Source organism: Condylostylus longicornis, unplaced genomic scaffold (assembly GCF_029603195.1).
Source record: "Condylostylus longicornis isolate FDR11 unplaced genomic scaffold, ASM2960319v2 ptg000072l, whole genome shotgun sequence".
Classification (NCBI taxonomy): Eukaryota; Metazoa; Arthropoda; class Insecta; order Diptera; family Dolichopodidae; genus Condylostylus; species Condylostylus longicornis.
Window position 1 is genome coordinate 403,616 of NW_026578040.1, and position 22,362 is coordinate 425,977.

General features: G+C 29.7%; 1 protein-coding gene across 1 annotated transcript; it reads left to right on the plus strand.

The window, feature by feature from the left end:
- The first annotated feature begins 5,400 nt into the window (after positions 1-5,400).
- LOC129612357 (probable polyketide synthase 39) lies at positions 5,401-20,450 on the plus strand. The gene is made up of 7 exons (XM_055525915.1): positions 5,401-5,567; positions 5,865-6,277; positions 6,328-6,651; positions 7,912-8,201; positions 8,841-9,112; positions 9,666-10,335; positions 20,346-20,450. Exons 1-7 carry the CDS (start codon positions 5,401-5,403, stop codon positions 20,448-20,450), a joined length of 2,241 nt encoding a protein of 746 aa, XP_055381890.1.
- Positions 20,451-22,362: the final 1,912 nt, after the last annotated feature.

Sequence of the window (22,362 nt, forward strand, 5' to 3'; positions counted from 1 at the left end):
AATAGCTTTCTTTCCGTAAAGTATAATATTCTGGTGCCTTGAATACAATTAACAACACAATTCAAACTTTATGTTAGTATAAATTTTTCAAAATTAGTTATTCCAAGATTTTTCCTAAATATAAATGTAGCTTTCTAGTAAATGTAGCTTTTGTACAACAGTTGCTGCGCAAATTCCATTTTTTTATACCCGTACGAACGTATGTTCGAAGGGTATACTAAATTTGCCTTACCGTTTGTAATGCTAAGAAATAACGGTGTTAGATATAGACTCAAGTGTATGTTTTTGATCAGCGTCAAATTCTGAGTTGATTTAGCCTTGTCTGTCCGTCCGTCCGAACGATAACTCAAAAACTAATTGAGCTAAGTTCACCAAATTTTCACAAATGATTTATTATAGTAAGTGCCAGAACCCTATTTAAATTGGACATGATTGGGGCACTGGTTCGGGTAGCTGCCATACAACTTCAAAATTTATTTGGCTATATCTCAGAAACTATAAAAGTTGTGGTATTGAAATTTCACACAAACGAATATATTAGTAGGGCCCATAAAAGTCGTTGAAATTACTTGGCTCCTTCTGGTACCTGCCATACAACTTCAAAAGTTATTTGACTATATTTCAGAAACTATTAAAGCTATGGTATTGAAATTTCACACAAACGAATATATTAGTAGGGCCGATGTGCTTGATAAAATTCGCTAAAATTTCTTGGCTCTTTCTGGTAGCTGCCATACAACTTCAATAGTAGTTTGGCACAACCAGTATTTTGAAAAACACATAGTACTGAAATTTTGCATAAATTAATATGGTAATACGGCAACTTAAAGTCATAGTCTGCCCCATAGTTAGTTATGGCACATTAGTTATTCGCACATAGGATAACAAATTCATACAGGTATCACAGAGTTGACAAGGTCAACTCTATTTTTTTTCTCGTTTTATTTTAAATTCAGTTTTTATTTATTCCAAATAAAATTTTTTTTATAAAGTCAATATTTGTTTTATGCATACATACATAAATAAATATAAAAATTAATAAAATTATATTAATAAAACAAGAAAATCAATTCAATGAAAAATAAGTAATTAAACATAAATAACAAAAAAACAACTTTAAATTTATTGTTTAACAAATTTAATTTAAGTTAGACTATATTTAATGAGATATTTGCATTTGTTTTTTACTTGAAAGCAATTGAATAATTAAAGGGCACAAAGGCCGCGGGTTCCACCACCTCTAAATAAATATGCATTTATCTATAAAACTACTAATGTATATTGTTATATTTGACGCTTCCATTTTCTAATTTAATGTTAAATAATATTTTCTTTCACTTCTAAATAATGGTTGTTTAGAAATATGTAGGAAAAAATTAGGAATCTACTTATGTAATCAAAATTATAGTTAAAAGTTTTTTTTTTTAAAATTCGATATGTTGTTTAAAAAAGTTGAGAATTATTTTGATCTAAGAACCATTATATCTCATTATTTAATAGAAAACTCGAAATGAAAATGAAATTTTTTTTGAAAATGGTAAAGAAAGACCCTTTTTAAAATAAAATAAAATTTTAAAATATTAAAAAGCGACCATTATATAGTCAGTGGGAAATGTATTACCTCCGTACAATTGAGGGTATTGGATTTCGTACAATTATAAATTAGATAGATAGATTCATAGGTAGACGTGGATCAACCTAGGTCCAGGTCACTGCAACCCTAAAAACTTATTGTGACATCCTACTACTTATAAAGTGCCAGCTAGCCGTATAATCCTCATGCAATTACAGATCCGCACAAGCGCCACCTTCCACAAGTCCAAGGGTGCCACCACATTTCCCTCCAAGCGAATCAATCGCCTCCTTACAAAAGCAGAGAATTTGGTCAGCAGTCTCATCCTCATCATGGCAAAATCTACACAAACGGATCCAGGTTTTCCCATTTGTGCAAGTGATAATCCAATCTGCTGTGTACAGCGATGAAGCCAACCATCATTCTAGCCTCCCCCTCCTACACGCCAACAGCTCCTTGGGGCACCTGGGAGACAAATCTTGAACAAAGACCTTCGCCTGACAACTTGACAGTCCACAGAAAGGCTCGGGACTGACATAATGTTATCATCGTCCCCGGTCTCGTAAGAGCATCCGCCACGTCGTTGCCATAAATACCCACATGCGCCGGGACCCATGATAGAGTAATTTTATTCCTTCGACCAAGTTCCACTGTAGAAATTCTCACACCAAACTCGATTTTATTTGGCAAGAGTCAAGGGCCCGAATTGCGCCTGACTATCCGAGAATGTGTTCATAGTTTTTGCTTACGTATCCCCTACGAATGTTTTTACGTAATCAAATCTTAACGCGAAGTCCTCTGCGTGGAAATCCATCCGAAATGCGCCTCTAGACAACCTAAGACCCAGCCTGAACCCAAAGATGCCTTATCTCACCCATTCTGCAGTTTTGGATTCGTCCGTGTACCATTCTATCTCCCTGCCCTCTCAGCTAGCAAATGATAGGATGATCGACGAAGGGATGATCCGTCAGCTCGCCACATGTCCGATTGCCAAGAGTAGCAATTCGATTGCTACTCTTGAACGCGATTATCTGTAGTCTTCACAGCTTGTCCCGGGTCGTCTTTTCGGGTGTTTCCTCCATCAAGCCATAGAAGCATATGTAACAACTGAACGAACAATTCACAAGCATATCCAGTGCATCATCCTTGGATTCAGGCCCAAGTCCCTCCACAGACACGTTTACACGTCCAAGTGAAAAGCGAGCCTGTCCTATCACAGTGTCAAGATGCGAATCCCACGTAATGCCTTATCCAACGTGACTCCCAGAAACTTGACAGTGTCAGATAGGCCAATTTCCTGTCCAAAAAGTGAGACCGACCGCAGTTCATCCAATTTCCTCCTCCTAGTGAAGGGAAGAATTCTAGTTTTTGACAGCACTCCTCTATATTTTTCCCGAACTATAATGATCAACTCGTCTGCATATCCCTGACAAATAAAGCCTTGATCATGCAGACGACACAGCAGGTCATCAACTGCTAGGGACCAAATAGCGGCGAAAGGACTCCCCCCTGAGGACAGCCACTGGAGATCTTGGCTACAACGTGCGTACAGCTGAGGGGTACCTCTACAGCCCTGCTCTCAAGCATGCGCCAGATTAATCCACACACCAGCTCGGCAATACCTCTCCTTCTCAGGGCGGTCATAATCTCCTTATCTTCCAAGAACCTCTCGATTTTAGGGGTAAGGTTTAGCAGAGCCAAGTTGGTGCGAGTGCCCGCCTGATAGGCGTACTGGTACTAAACAGAGGATCCGCAATTATCCCACAACTTTCTCCAACGTTTTGATGATGAATGACGACATCACCCTACCAGCTTTGGGAATGAAAGTCACCAGCCTTGTGAGGATTTGCGCGACATATTCCTCGCCTTTGTGTAACAAGGCAGGAAAGATCCGGTCCCAACCAGATGACTTGAAAGGCTTGAACGACCTTATGGCAGATTTAACCCTTTCATAACTAACAATTTTATGAACTAACGTCCAATCCTGCCTTACTGGCTTTCTTTGGCCATGTAAGGTCATGACGTCGTCAACAATGCCTCCGCCATCCATTATTGAGACCACCTCAGATCCAGGGAAGTGTACCTCAAGCAAGACCTGAAGCGTTTCCTCCCTCGTTTCAGTGTATCACCCATCTGTCCTTATAACACATGCTACGAATGTATTTTAAGAACTAGTGAAACATGTAAGCATGTAAATAAGGCGGTGTGGTCAATAAAAAATATAGTAATGATATAAAATATGATTTTTGTTTCTAACTTCAATTTTTTTTAAGTACGAAATAAATATTAACAATAATGAAAGTAATCTATAACGAAACATTATACAAAAAAAAACAATTAGTCACAATATTTTTCCTTATAATATCTTTTCTGTCAAAACTTTTCTCTATGGAGTAAACATCGAAATAGTGCTTAAAATCGAGACATGTTACAAACTCACATCTAATCATACCGTTGCGCGCCGTCCCCGAAAGCAAATGTTATACATACTAATTTAATTAATTTGCATCTTACCAACACTTATTACATGTATTTGTGTATATTTGAATATGATAGCTACTTTATTTTTACCGACCGCATTGTATACATTAAGGTAGCTTATGTGATGGCACCACATTTCGGATGTCGAGTTTTCGGTGAGAATGCAAGTTATATATTCGCTTACGCCCGGAACACCAAAAAATAAAATTTAACTATAACTAAAATTAAATCGAACGTTGCGATCAAATTTCCATACTTTATTACTTAAACCTATTCTAAATCATTTAATCGCAACGTGATTTGACAAAAACAAAATATTTATTTTAAATTAAAATTAAAATTCAACGTTGCAATTAAACTCCTATATGAAATCATTTAATTGCAACGTGATTGAACTTTTACAGACAAAACTAAAGCAAAGTTCCAAATATTCAAATTACAATATTAAAACTTTCCCATGAGAATTATTCTAAACAATTTTTTGCTTACTAAACAGTTATTTCTTATAAATAGAGTAAATTCAATAGCAACTTTGCTTGGTTGGTAATTCAGTAGCTCGTTAGTTATTAAATCGTTTTGCCGTTTAGAAAATAAAGATTTAAAAATAAAGTTAATAAGTTTGGAATTAGAAATTAAAGTGTAATTAATTAATAAATGAAATAAAAAGAACTTTTATAAATCTTAAAATATTTTTTGTGTAAAGTAAAAACTTATAGTTTAATTTAATAAGTTTGGAATTGGAAATTAAAGTGTAATTAATTAATAAATGAAATAAAAAGAACTTTTATAAATCTTAAAATATTTTTTTTGTGTAAAGTAAAAACTTATAATTTAATTGGCGCAGTCGGTAGGATACCGACTCCGTCTATAAAAACAAAAAAAAAAAATCTAAACAAAAAAAAAAAGAAAACACTAATATTTTTCTTAAGTCAATTTAAATGAACAAAAAACTAGAAAATAAAATAGTGTAATGCTCAAACCATTAAGCAAAATTAAATAATAATAATAAAAAAAAAAAAATTTTGTGGTGAACTGAGTGATAAAAGTTTAGTTGTGTAAAGGCGGAGAACTTTTTTCAAAAAGTTAATTCGGTAAATAAACGAACAAAAATTATAAGTAAAACACAAATAAAATATCTATTAAAAGATCTTTAATCAAATCAAATTTTACAACTAATTAAATTGATAAAACAAAAATTATAAAAAGAGAAAAAAAAAAAAAAAAAAAAAAAAAAAAAAAAAAAAAAAAAAAAAAACCCAAAATATTTTTTTTTTTTAACATTTATGAAGAAAAGTGAAAAAGAAAAATACTTTGATAATCTAAAAAATATACAAAAAAATTTTAACATGTCACTTGCTGCAATTACATTAAAAGACTTGATAGGCGAAGCTCGTTCAGTACCAATTTTTACTGGACAAGACGCCTACAGTCTAAAATCCTTCATCGAAGAAGTCGAAAGTTTAATTGCCTTAGCAGCGGATGCCGATGCAAAAAACTATCTATACAGAATTTTGTACAGCAAGATCCAGGGTCCTGCAGCGGCAGCAATCCGGAGAATTCAGGAAAAAACTTGGGACGAAGTAAAACAACAACTGAAAGCTACCTTCGGAGTACAGAAATCTTATTTGAAATTAAAAGAAGAAGCAGACTGTATAATTTTTAGAAATGTAAGTGATCTTTATGTTAAATTAAATTCCATATTAAATTTGTTAAATTTAAAATATGATTTGGATGACAATAAATCTTCAGAATTTAATCCAATTAATAATGAAAATTCAATATTAGAAAAATTTTTGAATAAATTAAATAGAGTAGACTCAATGTACCTTAGAACTAAAAATGTAACAACATTAGAAGACGCTTATAGAAGCTTATTAGAAACCAATATATCCGACAGCAAGGTTCCAAACACCAACTCTCAGTATAGGAACAATAATCATACAAATTACAGAAATAACCATAACATAAATTCTAGACATAGTAGTAATAATACAAATTCCAGAAATAACTATAGAAACGCAAATAGAACTTTCAACAATAACAATTACAATAACAACATAAGAAACACTTACACAAATAGACCAATGGACAGAAACTACACTACTAACGAAAAGTTTAGGAATTTTAGGCCCAACCAACAATTTGGTGGTACAGGTAATAATCTACCAGGACCATCTTATAACGAAAATCGGTCAAGTCCAGTTCCAATGGATGTGGATTCGGGTTCCACAGAAAATTTTCACTGTGGTCCCCCTATCCGACATTACCCTTAGTAGACTTAACAATAGAAGGCAAAAGGCTGACCTGTCTGATCGACACAGGATCAGTTACTTCAATTATAAACGGCAATATTTTTGATCGATCTAAACAAAACAAATTAGAAAATCCAATTCAATTAAAAACACTCGCAGGAAACCAAGCCATTAAATACGAAATAACTACAAAAGTACCTGACGAGTTCAATGAAAATTCAACTATGTCCTGGAAAGTAATGGATCTTAGCAATAAAAACTTTGACGCTCTCTTAGGCCAAAATATTTTAAAACCAATAGGAGCAAATATTAATCTTTCAAAGGGGCGGTTAGAAATTAACAACCGTAATATTAAATTTAATTCAGCTTGTCCTTTTGAAAACACTTGTCAAATAGAACCTTTACAAATCAACCATAATGAATTATTTGAAAAATTATTAAATAAAAATATGAATAGAGAAGAAATTAAATCATTAAAATATATTTTAAACTCTAATAAGGATCTTTTCTATAAAGAAGGAGATCGATTAACATGTGTCAAAAGTGTAAAACATCAAATAATTACAACTACTTCCCAACCGATTTATAGTAAAATATATCGGTTTCCAAAAATACATGAGGGGGAAGTAAATAAGCAAGTTCAGGAAATGTTAGAGCAAAATATTATTCAACCATCCAGTAGCCCTTATAATAGCCCTATATGAGTAGTACCCAAAAAATTGGACTACTCAGGGAAACAAAAGTGGCGCATTGTCATCGACTACCGTAAATTAAATGAAATTACGGTTGATGACAAATTCCCGATACCGAATATAGATTCTATATTTGATAAATTGGGTCGCGCTCAATATTTCACCACTCTGGACCTCGCAAAGGGGTTTCACCAGATATTGGTGGATGAAAAAGATCGTCTAAAGACCGCGTTTTCTACACCGCAAGGTCACTTTGAGTTTGTACGGATGCCATTCGGACTAAAGAATGCTCCGGCAACTTTTCAAAGGATGATCAATTACGTTTTAAAGGACTTTATCGGGCGAATTTGCGTTGTCTATCTAGATGACATCCTTATTTTCTCTACATCACTACAAGAACACCTCTCAGCTATTAATAAAATATTTTCAAAATTAAGAGAGTTCAATCTAAAAATCCAAGTGGATAAGTGCAAATTTTTCTCTAAAGAGACAGAGTATTTAGGACACATATTAACACCAGAGGGAATAAAGCCAAACGAAGATAAAATTAATGTAATTAAACAAATCAAACTGCCTAAGACTCCCAAGCAGATAAAAAGTTTCCTAGGCATTACGGGGTACTATCGCAAGTTCATCAAGGACTATGCGAAAGTAGCTCAGCCTATGACTAAATATTTGAAAAAGGGAAATAAAATCAATGAAAATGATATACAATATAAAGACTCCTTTCAAAAATTAAAAGAATTGATTACAACTTATCCTATACTTCGTTACCCTGATTTTAAAAAGAAATTTGTATTAACGACGGACGCGTCCAACTTTGCGGTTGGAGCAGTCCTATCACAAGAAAACCACCCAGTCTGCTTCGCTAGCAGAACCCTTAATAATCATGAATGCAATTACTCTACTATAGAGAAGGAACTTCTTGCCATAGTATGGGCCACTAAATATTTTCGGCCATACTTATATGGTACAAAATTTTTAATAAGAACAGACCACCAACCCTTAAAATGGTTGCATTCACTAAAAGAACCGGGCGCCAAACTACAAAGATGGCGAATCAGATTAAACGAATACGACTTCGAAATAGACTATGTAAAAGGAAAAGAAAATCGTGTTGCTGATTTTTTAAGTAGAATGGATTCTACAAATAATGAAATTAATCATATAGATGACCCTAACGAAACACCTTCTAATAATTCAGTTATAACAACAAACCATAGTCGCCATGAAAATCAATTCCCAACATCCGATATAATAATTAATAAATATTTGACGCAGCTTTATTTGACAAAAGAAAAAGAAAGGGAAATAATTATAAAATATAAAAAATTTAGACAAATCTTTATTAGTGAAAATGAAATCAATAATAGCCATTATTTAAATGACATACTTAGACGATTCATTAGAAATGGAATAACTGCTATCTATTCCGAATTAAATGATGAAAAATTTGATATAGTCAAACAGAAACTCACGGAACTCTTTTCTAATAATAATAAAATGAAATTCATAAAATGTACTAAAAAAGCAATAGACATAGAAAATGAAGAAGAGGCCTTAAAATTAATAGAAAAAATTCATAAAGAATCAAACCATCGAGGTATCGTTGAAAATTATACAGAAGTGAAAGATGAGTTTTTCTTCCCTAAACTTAAGGAACTATTTCATAAGTATATAAACAGTTGCGACATATGTAATCAATCAAAATATGATCGCAAACCAAATAAATATAGATTCGAAATTTCCGAAACCCCGAGCTCTCCTAATAAAATAATACACGTCGATTTATTTTTCTGTTATAAGGAAATATTTCTTACAATAATTGACAAATTCTCAAAGCATTTAATGGTCCAACGTCTCAATGACCGAAATGCAACTACTATTATACAAGCACTTCGCAACAGGTTTGCACTATTCGGTAGGCCAGATAAAATCGTTGTCGACAATGAGTTCGATAGTCTTAATATCAAAAACTTCTTTAGAACAGAAAATATAAACGCTCACTTTACGTCACCCAGAAGCCATACCGGAAATTCTACAATCGAACGAGCTCACGGAACTTTAAGCGAACACCTTCGTATCTTAGATACACAAAAATCACATTTAACACCGTATGAAAAAATATTATTCGCAGTCGAAAAATATAATAATTCCATTCACTCTGTAACTAAAGTTAAGCCTATAAACTTTGTAAATAACGAAATAACCGATATTGAAAAAATTAGAAAATTAATTGATGAAAATAAACTTAAAACGATTGAAAAACTAAACAAAGATAGGATAGACCCTGACTATAAAGAAGGAGACAAAGTTCTTGTAAAAAATCCCGAAGCTCTAAGATATAAACATAAAAAGAAATATACGTATATTAAATCTAAATTAATTAACGGTAAATTAAAAGATAACCAGAATAGAAATATTCACCCAAGTAGATTAAAAAGAAATTTTAAATTTTCCTCAGGTAACCCAGAAACAAACTCCACTCAACCACTACCACAACAAACTTAAATTAGCACTACTAATTTTACTCCTCACTTCAAATACTTGTTCTGCAAACATTGACGTTCGGGTATTGGAAAATCAGGGTGGATTCCAACTAATCAAACGGGAAGAAATTCCTATAATTCAAAACTATTCTAAAATTCTTCACTTTATAAATATTAGCGAACTAGAAAATACTTTAGCACAAATTGAAAATAATATTTACAACACTTTTAACCAAGACAATACCACATTAAAACAATTACAAATTCAAATCGAAAAAACTCGACATAACATTAAAACATTACTACCACACAGACAAAAACGAGGACTCATTAATTTAGGTGGCAAAATTTTAAAATGGTTATTTGGAAACTTAGACGATGATGACAAAACTGAAATTGTAGAAAACATAAAACTTATTGAACAGGGAAATTACAACTCCATTCAGACCATAAATAAACAGATTAAAATAAACGACCAATTTCAGAAAAACCTAAATATTCTACAGAAACGAATTAACGAAAACCAAGAAATTTTAAATATTACACTGAGAGAACAAAACAACACCTTTAGCAAAAGCATAAAAAGTTTACAGTTTCTTTCTAGTTACACAAATATTAACTTACTAAATTCAGAAATAGACAAAGTCCAACAAAACATTCTTTTCGCTAAACATGGTATCATGACTCACTCCATTTTATCCAATGAAGAAATTGATGAATTTGAAATCGATGTTTTTAAATATAAAGAAATAAAAAGTTCACTTATTAGTCTAGATAATAATATTATTTTTGCCATTTTGATCCCTAACGTTGCAAAGGAACTTGCAGTTGGATATAAAATTATTCCAGTACCTAACAAAAATTTCGAGGAAATAAACATTGAATCTACTAATATATTGAAATTTAAAAATGAAATTTACTTTAATAATAAACAGAATTGTGAAAATAAACTAAAAGTAATAAATGGTTGTATAAAAAATTTAATGAATAATAATTTTAAGAATTGTACAAAAAGAAAAAATATTAATTTTGAGATTGTGGAAGTTTCATCTAATATTATCTTAGTAAAAAATGCAAATAATGTAATGTTAGAAAATACTTGTAATAACATACAATACAAACTAATTAAAACTAACTTAATTACATATTATAATTGCACTATAAAAATAGATGACGTAATATTCAAAAACATAGAGAGAAAAATTAACAACCACATAATAATACCAAACTATTTAGAACCTTATAATGTTAGTTATATACCAAATTTAGAAAATATTAATTTGAAGCAAATTGAAAATTACAATGAAATAGAATTTGTAAAATTTGAAATTAAAAACCATTATATTTTAATACTGTCAAATATCTCTATTATATTGCTTTTAATAATTTTTATTACAAAATACTATATGAAAAAATTTTATAAATGTAAAAAACGGCCAAACGATACAAATGAAAATAATAGTAAAGGAAATATAATCTCTGGAGCTCAGGAGAGCTTCCAGCTTAACGAGGGGGGAGTTATATATTCGCTTACGCCCGGAACACCAAAAAATAAAATTTAACTATAACTAAAATTAAATCGAACGTTGCGATCAAATTTCCATACTTTATTACTTAAACCTATTCTAAATCATTTAATCGCAACGTGATTTGACAAAAACAAAATATTTATTTTAAATTAAAATTAAAATTCAACGTTGCAATTAAACTCCTATATGAAATCATTTAATTGCAACGTGATTGAACTTTTACAGACAAAACTAAAGCAAAGTTCCAAATATTCAAATTACAATATTAAAACTTTCCCATGAGAATTATTCTAAACAATTTTTTGCTTACTAAACAGTTATTTCTTATAAATAGAGTAAATTCAATAGCAACTTTGCTTGGTTGGTAATTCAGTAGCTCGTTAGTTATTAAATCGTTTTGCCGTTTAGAAAATAAAGATTTAAAAATAAAGTTAATAAGTTTGGAATTAGAAATTAAAGTGTAATTAATTAATAAATGAAATAAAAAGAACTTTTATAAATCTTAAAATATTTTTTGTGTAAAGTAAAAACTTATAGTTTAATTTAATAAGTTTGGAATTGGAAATTAAAGTGTAATTAATTAATAAATGAAATAAAAAGAACTTTTATAAATCTTAAAATATTTTTTTTGTGTAAAGTAAAAACTTATAATTTAATTTGCACTACTTCATGATAGGAAGCGTAAATAAACTACTTTAAGAAAGATGAAAGATGATAAGACACATGCATGTGCTCGCATGTATCTCAGTTCTGCTGAACCGATCTTTATGAATTTTTGAATGTGAGTTTATTTTGACCCCGGCACGGGTTGATGAACTTTCGGGATATATCAGTCTTCTGGAACTTTACTTTCTTGCGGGCCAATTTTGCAGTTTTACGTATATAAAGAGAAATAACTAACCAATTTCCTTGAAATTTATTATTTAAATTAGGGATATTAAACAATGAATCTATATATTTTTTGGAAAGATTAGTGCTCGAAACTAAATTGGGGGCCTATATTACATTTTTTACCGTATCTACGGGACGGATTGATGGAATTTCTTGAAATTTGACTTCTGGTTGTAAGCGATAAAAGTGTTTGTCAGGGGGTTCGGATAGCAGGAGACGAAATTTTACTAAGCAGAATTTAATCCAAAATTACACATACTGCTAAGTTCTTTAAAATTGAAAGGAAGTGTTCAAAATGCATCGATTATGTGCTGATCACATCGGATTTTTTACTTTATCGTTTCATTAGCTGAAGCCTGAAATCGTTAGTGTTTTAAAATTTTTTTTAAAAAAAAGTTTTTGCTTTCAGTTTATTAATTTTAAATATTTTTGCATGTGTTTACATATTAAAAAATTAGATGTGCACAGCACATAACCGACCGCAATGTGTATTGCTTAAATTAGTAAAAGTATTCCTGAAGATTACAAAAATGCCTTTTAAACACTTCTTTACAATTTTAAGGACACTAAAAGGCTTTTAGTTGACATACCTAGAAAATGTTGACATACCTAGAAAAAACATTTTCATATTGTGCCGTCCGAATTATACGAAAAGTTTGTCAGTAACTTCTGGTAAGATCCAGAACTAAAATATTAAATTTCAATGAAATCATTTGATTATGTTTCGTTATATACGCAAAAATGTATATTTGGCCAGTAGTAAACGTGCAGTTGCTGACACCTGATTTCTTCCAAAAATTAGGACGCTGCGCGTACGATCGAATGAAGCTTATATATGAAATTTTAAGTAAAACTGTTGAATTTTTTCTTCAAATGATCAAAAATGTTAAACCGGCCTGCTAAAAAGCGCAGTTTCCGAGACCTGATATATCCCATAACTTGATCAATCCGTGCCACGGTCGAAATAAACTTACATATAAAAATTCATCAAAATCGATGCAGCCGAGCTCGAAATACACGCGTGCACACACAGACCGACAGATCGATACCTCTCTAAAAGCAGTTTATTTACATTTCCCTACTGTGGAGAAGTGCGTTCCAACCGAAAACTCGAAATGCAAAATTTGTTGCCATCACATAACCTTTTCTTTACCTTATTATATATTATTTACAATAAAATTATGTTGCGATATTGAATTTAAACTTGACGAAACTATTTTATGTATGTTTATTCACAAATAGTTATAATAAAGAGAAAATTTATGAATAACACTTACGAGTAGTATTGAGAAATATGAAATTTTCAATAGTATCTATCAAGTGTTATGATGTCTTAATTCATAAGTTCAATCATAAAAGTTACGAATGAAAAAAAATAAGGACCTTAAAAATCTGTTTTTAATATCTTCTGGCAAGCAAACTTTGCTAACAAATTTTACAAATTATTTGAAAATATATAAAATAAATTTACCAAAAAAGAAAACTTAAATTTTGGCGTAAAAAATATGTGCACTTGAATAAATTAAAAAAAAAAATATGCATAAATCGAATAATTACTATTAACAAATCGAATGCAATGAGAGGGAAATAAAATGCCATTGTAAGATAAAACATTAGGCAAATCTTCAATGTTACCGTGTTCAAAATTCAATAGAAATACAATTACGAACAAATTAAAATTTCTCAGATCCTATAAACCCACAGGTAATCCATTAAATGATCTACATGTCAAAAAAAATGTGATACGAAGTTGTACGAAAAACAGGAAGAGATACTGTTGAGCCTCCACTTAGTCTTAAATTATACGATCCCGAAGTTCGACCCTCCGGATATTCGGGGGTATTTTAAGGTATTCGCTATCCGGATATTTTGAAATCAGTATTCGCGAATAGTCGAATACTATATTTCGTCTTTCATTTTCAATTTATGTCAGCAGCGCGCAAAATAATTCTAAAAAGTTTATGTATTACGTTTCCCATAAATAATGGATGGATTTGAAAGGAAAATATACAACGTCAACACTGATATACACTTGACTTGACAGCTGATATTTATACGGGGAATACCCCATTCTATCTGCAAAATTAAAATTGCGATTAAAAATCAAACTTTTATCTATTTGTTACGCAATATAGTTATCATTTCTTATTGTTTAAAAAAAATAAATAAAAGCTACGTACATAAGAGCTGTTAAGGGTTACATTGAATCGAAAAATTTAAAGATGCCATTAAGCGAAGCTACTATTTGGAAAAAAATTTAAATTAAGAAGCTGTCTAAAATTTAAAAATCTAAACGCTCTTTTGTTCCTTAAATATTATTTTCAAAATGAAAACTAATGAAATAAAATAACAACAAAAATTTTTATTTTGGCACTCTATGTTAAGTTTTTTATTTTATTTAATTTTATATATAATATCCGGATAATAACCGAATATTCGAATAGTTGACAAAGAAGTATTCGATATCCGTATAGTTGTAAATGCCCAATAGTAGAATGCACTATTACGTACAATTAGAATGCAGTAAGAGAGTTATTTTAGTTAATCCTTTTTATTATTTATAGTTATGTAAGTACAAACTTTAACCTATCAGAACAAAATCAACAAAACAATGATTTGTATCATACGTACATACGTACATACATACATACACATATATGTATTATATTTTGAATTTTTCATTAAAATTATTTTTAATTTTTTTGTTCAGAAGTCTATCGATTCAATAGATGTACATAAATAAATATGACGAGTAAATTATTGTCGAATGCATGTAATAACGCCTATACATAATACACAAATGATCTAGTGTAAATAATAGAAGTTAACCAAGTTGCTAAAATTAAAAAAAATAAATTTTCTACTGTTAATTTTTTCATTTATTTTTATTTGCACTGCTATGTCTAATTTTCTTACATACATACGTAGGAATATTATGTGTACATGTCTATGTATTTTTCGTTCTTATGATGATAAGAATATGATGATTAGAATAAGAGCAAAATATAAGTGAAAGAAATCTTAGAGTTTTATATAAACAATTGCTTGTTCTATTTATAGTTCATTCCAATTGAGATAAATTCATTCTGGCGCCAAAATTATTTGAACAACGCAGAATCTTTGCTAACGATTATAGATTTTTTCGAACATTGTTTTTTAGATTAAATTAAAAATGGTATGAATACGACGACAAGCAGTAATCCAGCATTGAAAGTGTGCTGATATTATGTACTCAACATGAGTAATTGATTGTATATTTATCCATACATTTGTACAGCTTAACATTTATTATATAATATGACCATGTTATACATTACTGGGTTCATGTATTTCCTAATCATTTTTTTTGCCATTATTAAATTTAAACTGAAAAATATATTATTGTTATTATTATTATTCAAAGGTACTAGTATTTAATTTTGAAAGGAAAATTTAGACAATTAGTCACCATGTTGTATGTAATGTTGAAATAGTGCATGTAAATATATATTTAACTAAGTATGCATATACATATGTATGCATATACATATTTCTATTGAATGACAATTCTAAATTTGTGCAATGTTTCAATGTTTTTTATTGTACTTTTTTCAAATGTTTTTTATTTTACTAAATTATTTGTATAGGTATATCATAATATTATGTTTGTACGTTGTTAATTTTCTATTATTCGGAAGGGAAAATAAGTAGAAAGTTTTATTATTCGGAAGGGAAGGGACAACTAGAAATTTTCTGAAACTGTTGACATATGCACATATATAAATATGTCACACGTTCCGGAATCGAAACTCCTATGGGAAATTTTAGCATTATACAGTATGCCGAAACTCTAAAATAATTAAGCATAATTCTCCATAAAATTAAAACTATTCAAACATTTAAGAAACTGTAATTTCTCTCCTAAAATTTAATATTAAACATTGATTTAATATTTGAACAAAAAACGTTTAAATTGTCACATATAAAAAAAATACTTTTTTAGATTATTTTTTTGTAGCTTTAGGAAAACGCAAATATTTGAAATCAGCATTGATAAAGTGCGTATGTAGCGCACGAAATATATTAGCAAAAAAAAAAATAAAATAAAAAAAAGTATTTTATTCCGAATAAAAGGAAGTTTTCTTTTCATACCAATAAAAGCAAATATTTGAGTTATTGCAGAATTTTAAATCAAAGTTAGTCCGTTTTCATTTTCAAGCGATGGCTCATTTCACTTCGATGTTTTTACCGACCGTACTGTGTAAACAATAGGTAGGTTATGTGATGGCAACAAATTTTGCATATCGAGTTTTCGGTGGGAACGTACTTCTCCATAGTAGGGAAGTGTAAATAAACTATTTTTAGCAACCTGTCGGTCTGTCGGTCTGTGTGTGCACGCGTGTATCTCAAGTTCGGCTGAACCGATTTTGATGAAATTTTATATGTAAGTTTGTTTCCACCATGGTACGGATCGATCAACTTTTGGTATATATCAGGCCTCGGGAACTGCACTTTTTAGCGGGCCTGTTTTACATTTTTGAACATTTTGAAGAAAATATTCAACCGATTTACTTGAAATTTTATATATAAGCTCAGCTCGACCGTCCGCAAAAATTCGTATGTTTTGGAAGAAATCAGGCATCAGCAACTGGGCGTTTACTACGGGCCAAATATACATTTTTGTGTATATAAAGAGAAATAATCAACCGATTTCATTGAAATTTAATATATGAATTCCCCGTATTAACACAATGAACATGTAAATTTTTTGGAAAGATCAGGCATCGGCAACTAGACGTTTACTACGGGCCAAACATACACTTTTGTGTATATAAAGAGAAATAATCAACCGATTTCATTGAAATTTAATATATGAATTCCTCATATTAAAGCAATGAACATATAACTTTTTTGGAAAGATCAGGGCTCGAGAACTGATTTGCGGGCCGATTTTACATTTTTCACCATATCCACAGAACAAATTGATGGAATTTCTTGAAATTTGATATTTGAGTTCTGGTTGTTACCGAAACTAACTGGCGAGCATTTCAGGGAATTCGGGTAGCACAAAGCGAAACTCTACTAAGAGTCAAATTTACATTTTTCTGGGTATGTTAACTATAAGCTTACTAATGTCCTAAAAATTGGAAAGAAGTATTTAACAGACATTTTTATAATATTCTGTAACACTTCCATTTAACTAGACAATACACAATGCGGTCGGTTATGTACTGACCACATCAGATTTTTTTATTTAATTCCAGTATAAATTTCTTTGTGCTAATTTACTATTGAATAATCAAAATATTTCATCTTTGCAAATATCATAATTTCCTACAGTACATTTATGAGATTTTAAATATTTTAATGTTCTATAATAGTTTTAAGATCTAGTGGCTTAATTTTTAAATGGGCAAAATTAAAATATAAAGTTTAAAGTGTAAAGTAAATTCAAGCTATTCAGTAAAATTTTAATTATTTAGAAGAAAACCAGGTGATTCTTAAATATTATTTGATTGAAATTTCACTTCACACAACAACAGTGTTTTGTTCCTAAAAAATTAATAAAAGTATATGTATATATACAGGGTGTCCGAGACTCAATAGTATTCCCGAAGCAGGGTGATAGAATACATGCAGACGAAAAAAAAAGCCTGATGACATTTTTCTTTCAGGGCCCTTGTTCTCGAGTTATGCCTCAAAGTTGGAACATGCAAAAACCGGCTTATTTTCACATTTTTATTTATAACTAGGGATATGTGACAGGTAAATTCAATCTTGTAGACTCGTTTTATAGCTAATAACGTCCTCATTCTAGCGGTGTAACAGCGGTTGCAAATATTTTTTTAGTTTAAGAGATATTCAAGTGCAAAGTCAAAATTTGTTAAAATTTTCTTTTTTTAATTTTCGTTTAACCGTCATTTACTCATAATTCCATGTTAACAACTGACCTTCATTTTGATATAACATAATGTCGAAAAAATTTTAGAAATAACATGCCTATGAGGCCAAAACCTTAGAAAATTAACTAAAACAAAGTATTTTTCAAAGAAAAACAAATTTTTTTAATCTTTAATACGCAGTATTATGCATTATTAAAATGTATTTTTTCTTTTACAAAATGAAAGACATTTGCATTACCTTTATTTCTCCACAAAACATTTCCAAAAGTTTCAGAAATATCGTGTCTACGAGGATCGAGTTTATAAAGAAACAACAAAAACGAGTTTTTTCGCAACAAATTAATTATAATCCAATTAATGTTCACCCTCTGATCTTCTGTGTATTTTGATATTATTCTAAAAATTCAATTATTGATCTTCAGGTATAGTTAATGTGGAAAATTTTAATTTTCTTAATGCTTGCAAGAGTGTTTTTTATTAGGAAAGCGAAATTAAAAGTGATTGAAGCACCGGACACCCTGTATATCGTATGTACGTTTCTTCTGTGTATATTTATTATATATAGAAGGAATATACGTAATTTATATTTATTATATTTATTATACATATATTTAACATATATTTATTTCACATACATGTATGTTATTGTGTGGCCTGTGTAGAAAACTATGAGAATTTATTATTTTATATGCTTTAATTTATTATATTATATTACTTATTGGAACTTATGCATATTTGTGTACAGATTCAGTTATTTTTATTTGAAAAAATTTCACACATTTGTTAAGGTCTGATTCTCATAATAAAATGTTTTCAATGAGCTCATTACTTGTCTGTTTGTATTTTGCCAATCTTGACATTATTTTGGTATCACAATTGTTCTACTACTCGTAGCACAATTTTTCCTAATAATTTACAACTGAAATTTCAATAAAAATGAAAATAGGTAGAGTTGAATGACAGATTTTAAATGCTGTGTGCTCACTGCCACATTGTTCCATGAGTACTCCTGGTTTTTTTCGTTTATGTAAAACTTTAGCATTGTAATTTCAACAGTTTCCATAATATAATACCACTTTGTCTGGCGACTACAACCATAAGTCAAGAAATTTCAACTAGTTTTATAGAATATAAGAGCTCTAATAAAATATTTGCTGTAGGTTCTATAAATTTTGAGATTTAATTATGGTAACTGCCAAATAATTTTTGAAGTTGTATGGCAGTTACCATAGGTAGCCAAGATATTTCAACGACATTATAGCTTCAAAAATTTTTTGAAATATAGCCAAATAATTTTAGAACTTGTATGGCAGCTACCCGAAACACAGCCTCCGTCAAATCCAATTTAGGGTTTCTGGCATTTACTATTATAAATCATTTGAGTCTGGCTCAATTAGTGTTTGAGTTATCGTTAGAACGGACGGACAGACGATAGATATGTTTGGATCGACTACGAATTCAAAGCAAAGCGTTACAAACGGTAGATCGAATATACGTTCGTACAGGATTTAATTGATATTTGATAGTTTCTGCATATATGTACATGTGTATATCTGTAACGTACATAAATGTATATTCTGGTATTCTCAAATGAGTTTCATTATAGTAAAGGGATTGCATATAATTTTTGTAGATCTATGTATGTATTTAATTATATATAAAAACAATAAACCAGCTAATAAGCATCTAAACAAAACCACATTTAAAACTATACAGTCCAGAACGTACATAAGCAATATTCTCGGGTAAAACCAACCACTTCTGCAAAAAATGAAAACTTATTTAAAATTTGCACATTCATATGCACACATTTTAAAAAGATAAAAATCTTTTGGTTTTTAAAAACTTAATTCAATTTTTCTATTTATGACATACCCGAAAATATTTATATTTTAGCGCATTTCGCGAACTGAAAAAATGTTGGATGTCAAACCATGAGTTAGTTTTGCAGATTTAGCAGTGTCAGATACAAAACTGGAGTTAATTTGTTTTAATTAAAAGAAAAACAAATTTACACTATTTTCCTTCACCTCCAAATAAACATTGGTGCTTGTATTATTGAACAAGCTGTGCATATTGCGTGTTTAGAATAAGTGCATATTAATTTTATACATACAGTGGAGTCCGCTTATAGTCACACAAAAAATTTCATAAAAATGTGTGACTATAAGCGTCATATGCCTATAAGCGTCAGTAGAAAAAAAAAATTTATAAATAAAACTCAAAACTTTATTTTTTTTTTAAATTTAATTTTAAATTAAGTACTTAAATAACAAAAACAAAAAATTCATATACATACTTACATATGTAGTACGTATGTTAAAACAAAACAATATGCAAAAAATTCTTTAAGGAATCAAATCTAACGTCTACATGTATGTAATGACAAATTTTTGTTGTGGAAATAATGTACCTATGTATGTACATACACAAAAGTGACAGAAAAAAATATTTAAGTCACAATATTTGCCGCTACAAATTCGACAACAAATATTGTAATTAAACTATTTGCCGTAATATAGATAGTAAAACTACTTACCGCTTTAAAAAAAAAAGGCGTTCAGAGAATGTGACTATAAGCGACGTCAAATATATGAATTAAGCAATATGGTTCACAAAAAATACGATCCAATAACCGTATGTGACTATAAACGTTTGTGACTATAAACAAATGAAAATACATGAAAATATAATAAAAAAGATGTTGACAACGAAATTGTTGACTGTACCCGAATTATGACTATAAACAGTAGTGACTATAAGCGGATTCCACTGTATATATTTTAGCTCTCTATAAGTGTAAGGTTCGTGTAATAAATTTGTGAAAAACACAGTGTGTTAAATTTGTGGTAGACTGTTTATTTCTTAAGATTTAAAATGTGTGCATAATTTTTTCTGAACTCATTATTAAGATGTAAAAAAGAAAAAACTCGCATTTTAATTGTAGCTTTATTATTATTATGAATTCCGGAAACGCTCTAAAATGTTGTTTGTTTTTATCTTTTAAATTCAATAGGGAAAAGTTATAATACTAAAAATTTTTTAACTTTGGGTACATACATACATATGTGAACATGCGAGGAAATTCTCTTATTTCTTATTTTTGAAATTTCGTTTTTAAATCTTGTTACATACATGTTCCACGATTTAGGTCTAAGATATTGCGTTTGGAAAAATTTTCAATAAATATTTCCGATGTATTCTTTTTGTTTGTATGTTTTTGACATACAATTTTGTACCACCTGCTTATACTTCGAAAATAGATGTATGTATATTTATGTATGTTAGTAATAATATTCACAAAATAAATCGTAAAATTAGATACCTTTCTATTTTACTTATTTTGTTAAAATTTTAAAAGGAACGGAAATAGGTTCTTTACCTGTAACAATTTATACACACATAAATTTTTCGGTGAACAGATGTGAGCAATCGATTAATTTATTGTATATCATAAGATAATGACGACGAGTATCGTTTATTACGTATGACTCAATAATTTTCGAATCGGTTATGAAATATATAAACATATATACATATATGTATATTTATTTCATAACCATGTGCATGTATGTTAGTATTACTGTAAAATATATATACATATGCAAATATAGCAATAACAATTTTTATTTCAGATTAATTAAATCAAAAAAAAAATGTTTTTGTAAGAAACTTATTGCTTATGAAATTGCAGAACAAAAAATATAAAAATTAAAGAGTTTTTATAGTCTATATATGTATAGTAGTCGCATAATGATATTAATTTTATTGTAATAAAATTAAACCATATTTAATTAAAAAGGTAGTATCTATAATAACAACATACATAATTTCTTCCAACTAGTAAACCTCTCTTTAACTCAAATTTATATTTACATTTTTCAGTTCTGTTAATTTGATTGACCTATTACATAAGAAAATGTACTTTATTTGAAATGCTAAATGTTAAATGTTAAGTGTTAAAAAGTTTTATAAATAACTCTGAAATTACAATTTGTTTATTTTAGATATAATGTACTTGCAATGTTAAATATATCTGAGGAAGTATGCTCACAAAAACATAGTTCAAAGTTTATTGTACTTATTATAGTCCATCTCATTTAATAGATCATCAAAATAGACCCCAAAAGATTTTCAATGAAAAAAATCTGATGTGGTCAACACATAACCGACCGCAATGTGTATTGTCTAGTTAAGTGAAAGTGTTACAAAATACTATATAAATGTCTGTTAAATACTTATTTCCAATTTTTAGGGCATTAGTAAGTTTATAGTTAACATACCTAGAAAAATGTAAATTTGGCTCTTAGTAGAATTTTGCTTTCTGCTACCCGAATTCCCTGGAATGCCTCCCAGTTAGTTTCGATAACAACCAGAACTCAAATATCAAATTTCGAGAAATTCCATCAATTCGCTCCGTAGATATGGTGAAAAATGTAAAATCGTTCCGCAGATCAGTTTCCGAGCCCTGATCTTTCCAAAAAATTTATATGTTCATTGTTTTAATACGAAAAATTCAAATATTAAATTTCAATTAAATCGGTTGATTATTTCTCTTTATATACGCAAAAAT